Raw genomic sequence first — 16577 nt, forward strand, 5'->3', positions numbered from 1 at the left:
TTCCATTGCAAAGAGAAGGAAACCATTAATATGTTTGCACAGAGTGTGCTTGTTTCCTTGCTGAGATCAAAGAAAAGCAGCAGGGGCTAAAATAATACTGTCATTGTCTTGGCCTTGGATTTGGTCGGTCACCATCTCCCCTTTCCCCTCCTTGGATCCACAAAGAGGGCTTGGGAGCTCTTCAGGTTGCTAACTCTGCTCTCTCTCAGTTAGGTAGAGTTTGGATCCCAAAGAGAAGCAACTGATGAGATGAATGCTTCTGCTTTCTTTCCAGCTTTTCCAGGAGCAAGGTGAGCCTCATGCTGTGCTCCTCTGTTGGAAGCCAGCTCCTTTACTACAGCTGTAGCCTGCTCTGTAGCCCAGGCATGAGGCTCCCATTGGATCATCTTTCCCTGGAGCTTTTCATCCAGACAGAATGTCCTGCTGATGCTCCTGCACAGAGGAAAGCCTGGAGCGATGTGCCTGGGAAGGGCTTTCTGCAGCCAAACCCACAACAGCAACAGGTCCATCTGGGCTCTGGGTGGATGTAGGAGGTAGAGATGGGAGTGTTGCCTCCCTCCTTATCTGGTGTGAAGTGACAGCACCTGCCCTTCATGGCTGTGCCTGGGAGAGATGTCAGGCTTTTATTGGAAGCATCTGAGGTGTGTGTGATCTGTGTGCGAAACAGCAGGACAGAGCCAGACACCAAGCCCATCATGAGAAGTAGGCATTAGGGCTTTCCGTGTTACAAAAATCCACCATTTCTGTCCCAAATAGTGTTGCTTTTTATTTTCCACTATGTCCAAAGGAGCTGCATGCAACCCTGTTTTGCCTTGTGAACTCTAGGCTGGCTTTAGGAACAGCCCATCCCTCCTTTCCTGCTCTCCCAGTTGAATTGAGAGGGGCTGACTTCCCAGAATCCCAGGGTGGGTCAGGTTGGAAGAGACCACTGTGGGTCACCTGGTCCAACCTCCCTGCTCAAGCAGAGTCATCGCAGAGCACATGGCACAGGATGGTGTCCAAATGGCTCTTGAATACCCCCAGTGAGGGAGGCTCCACAGCCTCTCTGGGCAATCTGTCCCAGTGCTCGGGCACTGCTCAGTGAGGAACCTCTTCCTCATGGTCAGGTGGAACTTCCCGTGCCTCAGTTCCTGCCCGCTGCCTCTTGTCCCATTGCCCGGCACCGCCGAGCAGAGCCTGGTCCATCCTCTGAGCCCTCCCTGCAGACACTGACACACACGGATGAGGTTCCCTCTCAGTGTCTCTTCTCCAGCCTGAACAGGCCCAGCTCCCTCAGCCTTTCCTCAGAAGGGAGGGGCTCCAGTCCCTTCATCGTTTGCCACCCTCTGCTGGACCCTCTCCAGGAGCTCCTTGTCTCTCTTGTCCTGAGGAGCCCAGAACTGGACACAGCACTCCAGATGTGCCTCACCAGGGCTGGGTAGAGGGGCAGGATCACCTCCCTGACCAGCTGGCAATGCTCTTCCTAATGCAGCCCAGGATGCCATTGGGACTGGGCCACAAGGGCACTGCTGGCCCATGGACAGCTTGTTGTGCACCAGCACCCCCAGGTCCTCCTTCCCAGAGCTGCTTCCCAGCAGGTCACCCCCAGCCTGTGCCGGTGCCTGGGGCTGTTCCTCCCCAGGTGCAGGACCCTGCACTTGCCCTTGCTGAACTTCAGGAGGTTCTTCCTGCCCATCTCTCCAGCCTGTCGAGGTCCCTCTGAAGGGCTCACAGCACCCTGGGGTATTGGCCACTGCTCCCAGCTTTGTGTCACCAGTGAACTTGCTGAGCAGGCACTCTGTCCCAAACTTCCCTCTGCTGCAGGTCAGGATATTGATATCTGCTCTTCTCTCTCATCTGCAGTGGAATGAATTAATAGACAATAAACCAAGACAAATCTGCTGGATCTGTAAATCTGAATTTGGTCAGTCCAGAGATTGACTGGAAGCTGTGCTGCTTCTGATATCCAAAATGAATTTGTCACCTCACTGTGCAGCGCTCTGCTTGCTCACAGCCCTTGGCCATATGAAATGACACACTCTGATGATTTATGGGCCACCACAAATAATTTTTTTCTTTTCAGTAGGAACTATTCTCTCATGCATTATTGCTGTGTGACTGAGGAGTGTGCAGAGGTTTCAGAGGGTCCAGGATTTACTGGAGATTGGGACATGCCCTAGGAACGGCAGTGGAGGAACAGTATTTGAACATCAGTTGATTTTTTTTTTTTTAAAAGACATTTACTAAGCCTGGTTGAACACATTCTTCCCAAATCCTTCAAGTTCATCTGACTGGTTTTTTTCCTGGGTTTTGAAGCAGGCAGGGCAAGCCTCATCTGGCCACAGAGCACTGTCCAGAGCACTTGGACATGAACCAGCAAGCTAGGGCAGAAGATGTGGAGGCAGTTCCTTGTGGGACACCCCTCATTCTATTTGCACCTACTTCATCAGAAAAGCCATGAAAAACATGAAAAAGACATTCCACATGTGGTGGCCATGGCTGGTACCTTAACCTGAGTAGTGAAAGCTACAGGTAATGCATGGGGAGAATCGCTGTGAAGGGAGACACCGGACATGAGTTTGGTTTTATTTCCCACAGCCAGGAAAGAGCTGGGAAAGGGATGTGGGTGCTCACAGCCCACTGGGACACCACCCGTGTGTCTTTGCTGCCCATGAATGTCTGCCAGTTGGTAGAGGCTGGGGTATTGCTGAGGTCATTGTCATGCTGAGGGACACCTCCAGAGGCTCAGATGTGCTTGTGTGAAGTGGTGGATTTAGGAGGACACCCCAGCCAAGCGCTGGCACAGGCTACTAGAGTGAAAATGTGGGAGCATGGCTTCATGCTGTGGTTTGAATGGCACTAGACTGTAATATAACCACAAAGCAGGGACAATCACCCCTGGAGAAAGTGGGTTTTGCCTTATCAGCTCAAGTGCAGAAAATTTTGGTGGTATTTTGCTGACTGGCTGAGTGATACTCCCTCAAGTGAGTGACTGTGATTAAGTGCAGATATATATCTGTGACAGCTTCAAATTAATGAGGCAGAGGAGAGAAATGAGGCCTGGAAAAGGCATTTTTCTTCTAGCCTGGCCTAAAAGCCTCTTCTCTGTCCCAGAGGATGCAGCTGCAGCCCCCTACCTACCCTGTGGGTTCACCTGAGAGTTTGATTTCTCTGCTGGAGCTGCTGCCACGCACATAGTGATCACCTGCAGATATGTGTGCATGCAAGCAGGGACTTTGCAGGGCTGGAGGCTTTTGGGGATGAGGAGCATTGTCTAAACAGTCATATTTCCTGGAGGGAGGCAGCACAGACTGTGAATTGGGTCTGTTCCGAGAGCATCTTAACTCATGAGTGATTAGCTCTTAATTAGTATGCAATAAGTTACTTAATAAATGAGTATTCTTCACAGCGCCTATTGTACCACGTGACATCAGCTAAACTGTGTGAAATACATGTAATTACTGTCACAGAAATGCAACCATAGCTCTTCCCCACCCTCAAATTCTTGTGTGTCCATAAATCATGGCATGGGCACTTGGACCAGGGTGATGCTCAGCAGTGTCACCATGCACCACCAGCCACTTTGTCCTCACTTCCAAGCCTGCTTTCAGTTTTCCAGTGAAAGTCAGGATTCATCATACAGGAGGCAAAAAAAATCCCTCCTCACTTGTGCATCACCTGTGTCTCAGTCTCAGGCTTAAAAGCACCCTGAGGATAACGTTAAGCTCTCATAGTTTGCCTTAAAGAGAATATAAAACAAATCCTACTACACACACTGATTTCATCCCAGTTTTGTTTAGAAGAGTTTCTGCTTTATAAGGCTTTAACAGTTAAAACCCCAAGGAAGGGTGCATTCTCCTGCTGGAGTACTTCAGTCCAAAATGTTTTTGCAGTGACCTAACTTTGTTTGTGGCCCTGAAGAGGGAGAGAGGTGGAGTCTCTTAACTGAGATCATCAAAATATTTGTGCTGGTATGTGCATTTTAGATCTGCCCTTAAAATTATTCAACTTAGCTGTGCTTTAATTTGTTTGGGGCTTTTGAACTTTAATTTTTTCCCCTAGTTCTTGTTGGTGTGACATGTGCCAGTGGCTTTGAGGGTATGTAATTGCAGATTTGGGTGTTTTCAGCTGCTTTTTGGGAAATGCAGTGGTCTGGGCTTGCTCAGAGGCGGAAGGAGAAATAGGGATGGAGAAAAATATCTGCACGTGGCTGAATAAGTGCAACAGTTTGAACTTAATCAGCCAAAATGGCTCTCTTAGGAGTGGGCTGCACATGTGAAAGATGTATTGCAGTAAAGACGTGCTTTATTATGCCAACAAAAGTGGGATAGCAGGAAGCTATCAAGAAGGATAACAAGCACTAGATATTACAATGGGGATTTCTCACATTGCTAGCAAGAGGAAAAGCTGCCCTGCCCCTCTGCTGGCTGAAAACACCACAGAAGATATTTTCCAAATTTTTTTTTCCCCCTAAAGGGATCCAGGCAACAGCATCCATGTGCATGCTGCTGTCAGCAAAGCTGGTGCCTCCATTTTTCTCAGTTTCTAGCTCCTGCTGCTGCAGTAGCAGACAAACCAAACTGCAAGCAGTCCCTGAACACAGCCCCAGAAAGCACCATTTATGTGTCTAACCCATCAAAGCCACACAGAAGGGAGAGCAGGAACAAGCTGTGTGTCAGAAAGCCTGCAGAGTGTTAATGATGTACAGTAAATGGGTGGTAAATAACAGGGCTGTCACTGCAAGGCTGCTGCGTGTGCCTGTTCTGCATGCAAACAGCACTGGGATTTCTGCAGGGTTGAGCCACACGTGCTTGGTTCCCATAAAGTATGGGAAGATCTGTGTTCTGGATGTCCTTCCTACAGGGTGGTGATCTGATGGCACGGCATGGGCAGCACCATATTATGTATGCAGCAAGCAGGACTGCCTAAAATCTTTCAGCTTTGGGGGAGAAGGGTCCCTCAGCCTTCAGGCCCAGGGCTGGCTGATTTCAACAGTACTAAAAACAGAGGAGGAAAATGGCTTAAAGCACTGCAAAACTTCTCTGAACATCCTGACCCCCCCGAGTTGAAGAAGAGTAAGAAATTATTATTTTACTTTTACAAGCCCAAACATTTTATTCAGGAGGACAATGGGCAGAGCTCTTGCCTGAAAGAGGTGGGGGTCAGTCCCTTTTCCCAGGTAACAAGTGCCTTGTCCTCTAGACAAGAGGAAACAGCCTCAAGTTATACCAGGGGAGGTTCAGATTGGATATTAGGGCAAATCTCTTCACTGAAAGGGTGGCCAGGCAGTGGAACAGGCTGCCCAAGACAGTGGTGGCGTCACTGTCCCTGGGAGTGTTCAAAACCAGTTTAGATGTGGTGCCTAGGGACACAGGTTAGTGCTGGGTTATCAGCTGGACTCGATGATCTCAGAGGTCTTTTCCAATGATTTCTCAATAGTTCTATGACTCTGTAATTGAAAGCTGTGCTGAGAAATGCAAGCACAGGCAAATGTGTCCCGCCCTACTCACACGTGTTGGGTTGCTTTGTTGCAGGTGATGTTTAGAAACAAATTACTCTTTCACAGTGCATCCTCCTCAGAGAATTTTCCTTGGTTGGGTTTTTATTCTTATTATCCAATCTCTGTTATCACTGTAATATTTCATGCTTCTGTAAAAAAAAAAAAAAAAAAAAAAAAAAAAAAAAAAAAAAAATACACAAGAACAAAACAACCCGCAGCTTTTCTTCATTTCAGTCTTTTGTGTCCAAAGGGCTGTCCTGAACTCAATAACTGAGCTTTTATTGTGTCACATTTCACTGTCCCTGACTGCAGCCAGCTTGACTAATCCTTTTGCTGCTGCCTTATCAGTATTTCCCTAAAAAAAGACATTGTCCTTCTATTATCACCTTGACACCCACTCCTGAGTGCCTGGCGGGCTTTGAGAATTAAAAATTTTTTTTTTTTGGTGCAGTTTTACTTAAGAAAAAGAAGCAGCTTCAAAATATTTCCCCATCCCATGTTTTTATACATGATTTTTTTATCATGATGAATAATCTGGAAATTAAAAAAAAAAAAAAAGAAAAGAAAAAAGGAGTGAGATTCAGGTTTCTCCAGGATTTTCAAAATGAAAGTGTTCAAAGACTTGCTGTTCACCTACTCCCCGCTGCTTTATAAAAGGAAGATCTGTTGCATTTCTGGTTGTGGTAAGAATTTGCTTCAAATCGAGGTGTTTTAAAAGCAAACGACAACAAAAGAAATCAAATACAGAGTGCTTTAGCTACGTATTTTAATTATTGACTTTTACATTAATATCCTACAGAAGATAGTCACAGATCTTACTCTTGCAAGTCTTAATCCTGTGATAAATTTTATGTTTCCTGTGCAAGGCTACAGAGTCAAAGGCAAAACAAAGAGAGGAGAGATGTCCATGCTAAAATCCTTTCTGTGATTCAAACAGGAGCTCAGGCACATTGACTGGTCAGAGTCACTCCGGACTGGCACAGGCAGTAGCTGCATGGGTTGAGAGGCTCTGTTCAAAGCTCCAGCAGTGCAAGTGATTAGGAACAGCTATGTCTGATATTCTTCTCACCTTCATGAATTCAGCTGGTGGTGTGTTTTCAATACATTGAGAGTGTGGTAACTAAAGAGTGCTCGGGCACTTTTTCTCCATTATTTTACCTGGGAACAGCATGGGCCCACCAGTGTGAATATAGAAGGGTCTCCTCTATGCCTTAAAGAACAGCAGTGCCCTATTTCACAGACTGCAGGAAATCCTGCCCTAATACTGGATGTTCAAGGCAGCTCTCAAGGCAGTCGTCAATACTTCCCAAATTCACCAGGGAAGCCACAGGCCTTGGCATGGCTGTGCTTGCAGCTGCCTGCCAGATTTGTTCCTTTCTGTCTACAGTTTCTCTGTTGTGCTCATGTCTCTTGGCCAGGAAATGCTCCCCAGGGACTATGTTACTTTCAAACCTTGGACCGTCTGAAGAAGAAAAAGTGCTTTTTTTTTTTCCATAAGAAACTGCAAAAGTTGCATGTATTTAATGAATGTGGAACTGTGTGCTTTAGGCTGCTGCTTAGCTGGGGGAATAACATTTCTGCTGAATCCCTGAAGGTTTCCAGCTAGTAAATTTCCACATTTATTTTCTTTTAATAAATTCTCTCCTTCATGTACCCAGCGGCAACTTTGGTGGCACCAATCATCAACATACACATTTTCTCTCAGTGTTACACTTCTTGAACCTATTTATTCTGTTATAGTTTAAATTCTTCTTGCTCTTATCAGCTGACCCTTACATATGGCTTTGCCTGCCTCCTACAGCAAACCTCTTTATTATCTTTATTTGAAGCACTGAACAAAGTTCTTTCTAATTGTTGCTATCTGACCTTTTACCTCGAGAAACAAAATTTGTTTTTCAAAATGAATGATCTCTGCAGCCTTTCCCAGCTATTGGCCATCTTATCAGACCATGTAATGATGCCAATTCTACCTGCTTCATCAACTATTTAAAGATTCACACAGTCTAGTCCAGTTTATAAGAGACAAAGGCAAGAGTGAAATGTATGATCTCATTCCTCTGGGTGCAATTCTTGCAGAAATTGTAAAGAGTGAGCTGTTGATATGGAAAGGTTAATGCTGTACCCTCTTTTTTATCAATTGTGTGTTTTCTATCAAATCTATGTCTTATCTCATGTCTGCTTTATCAGATCTGCTTAAGTAAGGTACACATTTGAAGCCTCTTCTAAATTTAATTTCTCCTTCTTGAAAGTCCTGCAACTATTAAAGAAAGAGAAATCCTTTTACAAAGTCTATTTTAGACAAGGGACACAGGCCAAGTTCAGGTATTAACCATTTGCCAACTACGCCCTTGATCACAAAATACTCCTCTCATCTTCAAATTGATCAGTAACCTAAAATAGAGCATTTTAAGATAATGTGCCCATTCCTAATTTCTTTTATTCAGTTAAAGGAAATAAGTTGGTACAAATTTCCCTTAAAATTGGCTGTTGACCTTTCCTGACAGTAAACTTCATGAAATAAAATAACTGGTTTCTGTTCCTAGGCTTTAGCCACTCAAAGATCTTGATTGTGAAGGGGGAGCTGCTGGTAACTATCTAGAGCATCAAAAAATAAATTTTGGGGGTTTCTTGGCACAAACTGCAGTGTGGTGGAAAGCCACTGTTGTACAGCTTGTGTTCAGAACCATCTGGATGCTGCCCAGTGAACTCCCACGTGTTTCCAGTGGTTTTGAGATCCTTCCTTTCACTTTGGTTTCCATCTATTCTGTAGAGGTGAGGAAAACCATCAAACCCCCTCACTGCCCAAATACTTGCTCTGCTGAATCTTAAATTCTCATGTCCAGCTTGTGTATTTTTTTCCTGCTTGCTTGATGTCTCACCAGTTCTTGTGAAATTTGGAAACTTTTGGTGTAATTCCCCATCGATTGTTGTTCTCCTGAGCACTACTGTAATTTTATTCTCTTGTCTCTGGGTGCACGAGGAGCAGGAAGCTCATGGCAAAGCTGCAGCTGTAGACAGCATGCATTTTAGGTGCTTGCAAGCTTTCTCCACTGGAAGTAATGATGGTAATGGTGAAATTAAAACTGGTAATTATGAAATTAAAAATGGACTAGCAGATCTGTTAGGAAGCCTGAGCAGAGAGAATGCAGAGATCTTGTGTTTATCAAATATGTTGCTGAAGATCTACCTCACAGGCTGGTTTCTATGTTTAGCATTTCCAGGCAACTCTACTTCTAACAGTGTTTTTCTTAATTCTATTTCCCCCTCCTCCTCCCCATCCCCAATGAGCTATGTGTCCTTGTGTCTTTGGCCCCAGTTGTTTTGCATGGCAATTTGATCTTCCAAATGCATCATTTCCTTATGACTAAAAGCAAGGATTTCGAGTTACATCTCATGGCCTTGGCCTGGAGGCCAGTTCCTTGTTGGTGTACGGTCGACTTTTTCAGCTTCATGTTGTATTTCATGTACTCAGTGTTAAAAACCTTCCTCCAGCCCTGTTTTTTAGCACTCTCCAATAGTGTAACTGTGGCTGACATTAAAAATACGTCCAATGTTCCCCCTACACCAGTTAAGAATGTTTTGACAAGGATTTTCTAGTGCTGGAAAAGTATTTTTGAAATGATGTAACTTCTGCTTAAACCTCACTGTCTCCCTCTCAGGCTCTGATTACAGGGCTCTAAACGCTTTGTATTAACTGTTAAAAGCCACTCTTAGAGACTCTTAGAGACAAATCCTCTCTTTCTGCACACAAGGCAATCCAAGATGGTAGTTTGCTTAAAAACAAAGGGGTATATGCTCTGATAACACATGCTTTTACGATAATGAAATGAGGAAGGAAACTTAGTGTAATTAATTGTCCCATTCACTCATGGATTGATTGAAAGGAAAATGTTGGTAAAAGCATTTTTACCATTTTGGTAAAAACAAAAGCTAGTGCCTTTTCAAACTTGGGTTCTATAAGCTTTAAATATTCAACAACTTTAAGCATAATGTGCCTTTTTCATGTTAGACTCATCTTACTTCCAATCCTCTGAGCAGTTTGGATGCCAGCTCTCAAAACTGACAATTCTTGCCCTGCTTAAAGGACTCAAAGGATTTAGATGAAAAATTTATTTAAATGTTTAATCTCTATCACCCCTTGGCAGAAAAAGTGAACTTTCAGCCATTACCAGAACTGCAGAAGATAGTCTAGAATTTAATACACATAACAGGAATGAGAGAATCTTGGTATATGCCTTGACCTGGGAAAAACAGGTTCTGCCTTTCAGTGACATAAAACCTTTTTTTTAAATGGCTAAAATTTTGTTACTATCTGGGAAAATTGCACCACTCTGAATTGATAGTTAAAACTGTAACTAAGCCAAAGGAGATGACTGTAAGAGTTTTGTGGAACAAATACCTTTGAAATTACATCCCTAGTATAGTAGTAAGGAATTTCTAAGTGCTGGAATTACCTGGAAGACCATCTCTGAAAGTGTAATCTTTGTTCACTAACTTCTTTTTGAGCCTCAAGATCTCTTGGGGTTTTTGTTTTGAGTTTGATTTTGGGTTGGGTTTGTTTTTTCCTTAACTGAGGTATCAGACATTAAATATGTGCAACACATCTGGAATACAGGCAAAACTGGTACCAACACAAAAAAGCGTAGAAAAGATTTATTGTAAACAAAAGAATTTCCTGCAAACAGTAAGGAAAAAGGCTTCTGGTTTTTTAAAAATGCCACAACTTTGAATTACATAAAAGTCTCCAAACCTACTCAGTAACAGTCCACAAATAGTCCACTCAAGTCAGTCATGGAATTGGCTTTGATTTTCCTTGCAGAGAGGAGCTCCAACCTCTGAGGTTTAATGTCGGCTCTTGAGCAAGATCTGTTTTTTTAATACCTCTGAGGCAAGAAGGCAAAGAATGACCCAACAAAACGGAAACAGAACTGCGGCAACATTGGGCCGGGCTCTGTCACCTTGTCAGGCCCTCGGGGCGCGATCTGCACCGGCACGGGGCCCCTACCAGCCCCGGGAGCTGCTCCCTGCGGCCGGGCCGGCAGCGCTGGGCCCGGGGCGCTGCTCCTCCAGGCGGTGGAACTCGGTGCGGCGGAAGCGAGCGGCCAGCGTGTTCACCATCCTTCTCAGCGTGAAAAAGGCCGCGACCACTTGGAAGGAGAGGAAGGCGGCAAAGATGATGTGGACGGCTCGCTCCAGAGAGTGGATTTTCAGGCCTTCATTGAACAGCAAGAAGAGAATTATAGGCAACTGCGGGAGGAGAGTCAGGAGCCAAAACCCAGCCAGCTCAGGCACCTGTAACAGGGAGACATCACCAATTAAAAACCCGACGGCTGGGATGAAAAATCCAAAATCTTGTGAAGGAAAGCCACTTTGTTTTAAATTCTCAAAAGCCAGCACATAATGTGGGAAGGCAAAGTGAGGTGGCTTCATATTTTCATATCCAGTGTTTTTAAGCATACTTGTATTTTCTGACAAAACAGTTTGAGGGAGTGAAGGCTCTCTTCTGAGGGAAAACTACTTGGAATTCAGAGAATTAAGTGGAAGCTGATGCCAAGGGAATAGAAGATGAAGAGAAATAACCACCTCCCCAGCTTAAATCTCTTAAATAAAATGTCTGCCAGCTAAACTCCCAAAAGCAGAAATTCTTGCAGAAATTATGTACATCTGGTAACGTACTTTCTCCAGGAGATTGCCCACGTATCCCAGGTAGAGTCGAATGAGCTCTGTCAGAGAGACCAGGATCATGATGGTGACCAGGATGAACTTGTAATAATCTGATAAGACTGGATACTGGAGGGGAAGAAGAGAGTAGAAGTTTCTGCCATGCAGTCTGTGATTAATTGAAGATACTCTTGTGCTATTGTCAGCTGACAGTAGTGGCATTCAAATACCCCTAAACCTCCAGTTCCCAGGAATTCCCAAATCAATTTAACAACCTCTAACTCCAGTGAGCTGTGCCCCATACTAGGTGTTTGATGTAATATACATTTACAAACCAGCACTTTCCTTCATTCTCACCTTCAGGTAGAGGATGGCAACTGTGATGAGCCACCAAAACGGGAAGAAATAAACGTTGAAATAGAGGGACATCTGCAGTGGCAAACTGGAAAGGATTTCACAATCTGTAGAAAGAAGATTTCATCACTCCTGCTGTAAATATGACAGAAGGATACTGCTCCATCTTAGCTTCATGCAGGGCAATAACACTCTTCCCACTCAAATTAAATGTTAAGAAAAATATTTTTATTTCCACACCCTATCTGGAGTTACATCATTTCCTGGAATCTAAGGCACCTTTTGGTTCCTGGGACAGAACATTTTTATCACTTAGTCATATATTCAACTTGAGTGTCCAATTGTTGATTACCTTGGTGGCTTTTAGCTTATTCCACCACCTCTGAGGCTTAGCTCAAGAGAGCTGCTAGAGAGCAGGCTTGCATGGACCACTCTTCATTTTCAACCTTTTACTTAAACAGAAACTTGGATGGAAACCAGTAATTTGTCAGATTCTTAAGAGATCATTTCAAATATGTGTCAAACTAACGCTCAGCCTTTTAAGTCTGTAGAGAACAAAATGCATTCACTCAATGCAACGCAGAGAACAGCAAGTCTCAAACTCCAACGTGGGCAGTAAATTCTATATTTACAAATTTAAAATAGACCAACAAGGTCAGACTTAGAAAAAATTTAAAAGGGAATCATTCATTTTTATATGCCATATTCTAGTAAACTGATATTGCATCCATTTTGGTTTGTGTCTCTAGGCACATCTTCACTCAGTTACTACCTGAGCAAGTTTAGAAAGCACTCACTGTCATCTGCTGGTTTGCATTCAAGTCCTGTGCCTCTGCCTGTCACGTTGGTGGTGTCTGACTGGAAGCTCCTCTAAACAGTCACACTGCCTCACCTCCAGCCTCAGAACCACCTCTCTTCTGACACTGCCTTCTCTTTTGAGATCCTTCAACCACTCTCACACCTCTGTTCCACCTCGGTCTGGCATTCCACGCAGCCTGGTACAGTCTGTTTCACACGTCTTTATGCCAGGTGCCGAGGGAGCCATGGTAACCACTAGAAGTAAGTGGGAAGGGGGGAGGATTTGGGAACAGAACTGGGACACACCTGGGTGTTGTGAGGGGGAGAGATTTGCTATACTGAAATAGAAGGTGCAAGACTATCTATCTATCTATCTAGTAATCCCATTTTTAAGCATCGACACTTTCTTACATCTGCAAAGGAATTAAAATCTATAGGTACCTCAAAAGCAGTTTCACCATCTACCTAAAAGTGTCCCAGCTGTCTAACGCAGGAATCTCTTCAACACCAAGACAACTTGAGCAGTCACCAAGATAAAATTCCAAAACACTGCTTTCTTTCAAAAAAACCCACAACCATCCAGTTATAAGTAACTACATTTCTGTCCCATATGTATTGGATAAAAATGTAAAGGTTCATGGCCATGTTACGTAAAAACAGAGAAGCCAAGAATTCTAATTTCAATTGTGATAACAATGTTTAGGTATGTTAGAGGTTTCCTTGACATGGCATTGCTATTTATAAATTCTGTGCAAGTTCTAAGACTGTGTTTGGATGAATGTTTAAGCAATATAAGCCAATTCTAATTCATTTTTCTATCCCTGAATTAAATTAATGCTTATTTTCTGTGACTGCTAAAATTAATGGAAAAGCCAGACAGTATTGCAATGGCCAGTTGCTACAGCAACTCACCAAGATATATATGTGTAAAACTTAATTTTTGAAATCCCGATGTCCAATAATTTGCAATTGGTTTCAGTGGATTGGATATTAACATAGGGGTATTCTCTGAAGAGAAAGTGGAAGGAAAAAAGCTTAAAGAGAGAAGCTATTTGTGAAATGTTTGATAATTGAAATGAAGAACTAGTGTCAGCAGCGTTACTACACAAAGAAAGAGGGTACTCCTGTCTTGAAATAAGAACGGCTTTTTGATTAATTTGATCGGCTTAGAACGGATTTATCGGTTTAAATGAGCCCAGCCTTTCTGCGTAGCAGAATGCACAGTTGTGCATTTCCATGGCTACTCTGGCGCCGGGGGTTTGAAAAGGGCGCGTGTTGGCCCGCGAGTTCCACTGGCGATGCGATGGGCGCAGCTATCGGTCACCACGACAGGCAGGGTCAATAAAGAGGAAGCCGACAGCGAAAGCAGCTCCTGCGAGCGGCGGGTCCCGGCTCACAGGGGGGCTCCGGGCCCAGCCCCGCCGCCTGCCCGGCCCGAGGCCGCGGCCCGCGCGGTACCTGCGCGGTAGCCCGGGAACCCCGGCGGGGCGCGGGGCACGTCGCCGAGCGCGGAGTGGCGGCTGTCGCTGAACACGGAGCTGCTGAAGGAGACGAGCCGCCGCCGCAGGGGCTCGGGCAGCGTCGCGGGTCCCTCGGGCCGCGCCATCGCGCCCGGGCCGCGGCAGGGCCGCGCACGCGCCGTGGGGCCCGGCTCGGGAGAGCGGCTGGAGCGGAGCGGGAGCGAGCTCGGCTTTGGGGCGGGAGCGATCCCGGGTTTGGGGCGGGGGGAGCGGAGCCTCCGCCCCGGGGATGGACCCCGAGCCCACCCGGGCGCGGCACTGGGGGAATGCAGCCCGCTCGGCAGCGAGCCCGGCCCCGCCCGTGAGCGCTGCCCGCGGCAGCGGCCTGGGGCTCGGGGTGCGGGTGCCAGCGTCTCCCCTCAGGTCGGGCATCGCTTTGCTGCTTTGCGGATCAGTCAGAGGGGATCTTTTTTTCTTCTGCTCTGCGAGGGCAGGGTGTGGGTTTTCTGAGACGGTAACCGGAATGTTGGCCCGAGGAAAGCTGCTGTAGAACCGCTCTGCTTCCCTCTGGATAAATCCGGGGAAATGCTCGTCCTCGATGACGGCGGGAGAGAGAGGGGGGAGTGAAGGAAGGGTGAACATTCTGTGTCGCGACTTAAAGTGGATGTGAATGACTCGTTTCACGAGAGCTGCAGGTGTAACTGAGCCAGAAGATACCTTTTCCTCAAGGAAACCTGTGTGTGGTACTCTGAAGTTAAAAGCTGTCATGAGACCAACACGGCCATTCTAGCCAAGTCAGCTTTGTCCCTTATTAGAGGTCTCATGGAATCACAATAAGTTGATAATGTAAACCCAACTTCTTCTTGTGCTTCTTTTATTTGGAAAATGTAGGCCCCCTAGAAATGAGGTGGCTTGCTCACTAGGCTTTTCAGTCCCCTTAGGGCCTGATTCCTTCCGAGAAAGAAAAAAAAGATGCCGTTCTTAGGCATGCGGGAAATTATTTCCTGCACAACCAGGTTGAAAGAGAGCAGCTTGCGCATTTTACTGTGAGAAATTTTCTGTTCCTAATGTGACATAGAATTTTAGAATGGTTTGGGTGGGAAGGGAACTTAAAGACCACAGTGTTCCAAACCCCCTGCCATGGGCAGGGACGCCTTCACTCGGCCAGGCATGCCAGCTCACTTCTTCTGCTCCCCCACCTCAAATCATGTTCAGCTGCTTCCCAGGGTGATCGTGCTCCAGTACGACTTCCCAAACTCAATTATCTCCAACTAAATAATTTAAATCCTAGTTTAAATTTAATTTCATTCTATCCCACTGGGAGGACTACAGAGAAAGATGGCTAAACAAGCAGGAGTTATGAGAAATCCATTTGGCTTTTGAGCTGATGAATGGTGTAGTATTGACAACGGATACTTTCCTAAGGACTTCTCCAAATGTGGGTATGCCAGCAGGAATCTGCATTAAAAAATAACTGAAATTATACAAGAGTTTAAGGATCATTCTTATATTTGAGGAAACCGTATGAAAACCAGCATTAATGTTGGATGGGTTTCTGAACTTTAAGAAGTGCAGTCTGTACCTGTTATTTTGCCAGTTGCCAGTAGGTGCTGGAAATTATTTCCTTTCGGGCTCAACAACTGTAATGGTGACTTTTGCACTGTTTAGCCAGTATCATCATAAAGTTCTCTGCTATAGACAGAGGCAAGGTGAGGAATCTGTGCAAGATTTTCAATGAGATGGCCAGAAGTATTGTTTTACTATTGTTGCCTTGGTCCTGACCTGGTTAACCACTCTTCAAGTTACAGAAACTCTCATCCTATACTCTCAACTACTTAGACACAAGAAACAGGTTTATATGAATTAAAAGTATGGCAGAGTTTTGATTAAGTCAGATATTCGTGGAAATTTCAAGGTTTTTTTCATGGTATAAGTTGGTGGCCTGTAAAAGTTCAGCCTTAAAGGATTTTTCCTTTTGATTACTTTTTCTGAATGAAAGATGGAAGAATTTTTCCTGAACTACATGTTATGCCTTTTCCTGATGCCAGTGGCTTTGAGTGGGGACCCCAATCTTCCAAGCACTGCTTGTCTAACGTTCCCCAATTCTGAAAACCTTCAAGCATAAAGCCAGGTGTCCTGCCAGCAGCTCTGCAGCAGCCAATGCTGTTTTGCAGAATTGGGCTCTGCCCTTGTAAAAACTGAAGCAGTCCAGCTTAGCAGCCAGCAAAGTGTAAAACTAAAAGGTAAAGGAAAGGCTGATGGCATGCAGACACCACAAGAAATGTATGGATTTGCCACGTAGGCTCAGCTTCCAGACTCAAGGTGTGACTCTGTGATATTTGGCAGCCTTCCATTTTCAGCAGATGGCCGAGCATCCTGCATGTCCCCACAAAACAAAGTTGTGCACACTTTTGTTTAATATTTTTGTCTGCGCCTTAAAATATTCCCTGAAGAGAAACTCTTTGTTTTTACTAATTCTGTTTGATTTTTGTTAGACTGCAGCCTCCTATTTTTAAATTTTTATCTTTTAGCAATTTAATGATCAGAATTATTTTGATTTTCTCTAGGGAGGGATGGAGAGCATCCCTTCAAGTGGAAGAAAACCTTAAAACTTGAAGGATCAGAATACCTGGGGCATCTCCATTGACACGTCAGAGCTTTCTGTAACAGAAGGACAAGAATCTGTGCCATAAGGAGTGGGAGAAGGAAAAGCACTTAACTGTTACATGGCTGTAACAGAGACAGTGACCATCTGTATAAATAGTGTCACGTTTCCAGCTTTGGTGACAAAACTCTATCTGGCCTTTTCCTTTCTTAATGGAGAG

At 44.9% G+C, this 16577-nt stretch overlaps 1 protein-coding gene across 1 annotated transcript; it reads right to left on the reverse strand.

Moving 5' to 3' along the window:
• Positions 1 to 10117: 10117 nt before the first annotated feature.
• TMEM17 (transmembrane protein 17) lies at positions 10118 to 13937 on the reverse strand. The gene is made up of 4 exons (XM_042036746.1): positions 13751 to 13937; positions 11498 to 11601; positions 11156 to 11269; positions 10118 to 10771 (listed from the first exon to the last, which is right to left on the reverse strand). The coding sequence occupies exons 1-4, from the start codon at positions 13896 to 13898 to the stop codon at positions 10481 to 10483; spliced, it is 657 nt and encodes a 218-aa protein (XP_041892680.1). The 5' UTR covers positions 13899 to 13937; the 3' UTR covers positions 10118 to 10480.
• Between the last annotated feature and the right edge of the window lie 2640 nt (positions 13938 to 16577).

The sequence above is a fragment of the Corvus kubaryi genome, unplaced genomic scaffold (assembly GCF_017639235.1).
Source record: "Corvus kubaryi isolate FWS band 111438036 unplaced genomic scaffold, C.kubaryi_AGA036_p1.0 37386, whole genome shotgun sequence".
Taxonomy (NCBI): domain Eukaryota; kingdom Metazoa; phylum Chordata; class Aves; order Passeriformes; family Corvidae; genus Corvus; species Corvus kubaryi.

Excerpts from the sequence above, each read along its gene's own strand:
- TMEM17 (XM_042036746.1), bottom strand. The coding sequence starts at position 13,898 with ATGGCGCGGCCCGAGGGACCCGCGACGCTGCCCGAGCCCCTGCGGCGG. Across the intron at positions 11,270-11,497 it reads TTGCCATCCTCTACCTGAAG|TATCCAGTCTTATCAGATTA; the intron begins GTGAGAATGAAG and ends CTTCCCCTCCAG. Across the intron at positions 10,772-11,155 it reads TGGGCAATCTCCTGGAGAAA|GTGCCTGAGCTGGCTGGGTT; the intron begins GTACGTTACCAG and ends TCCCTGTTACAG.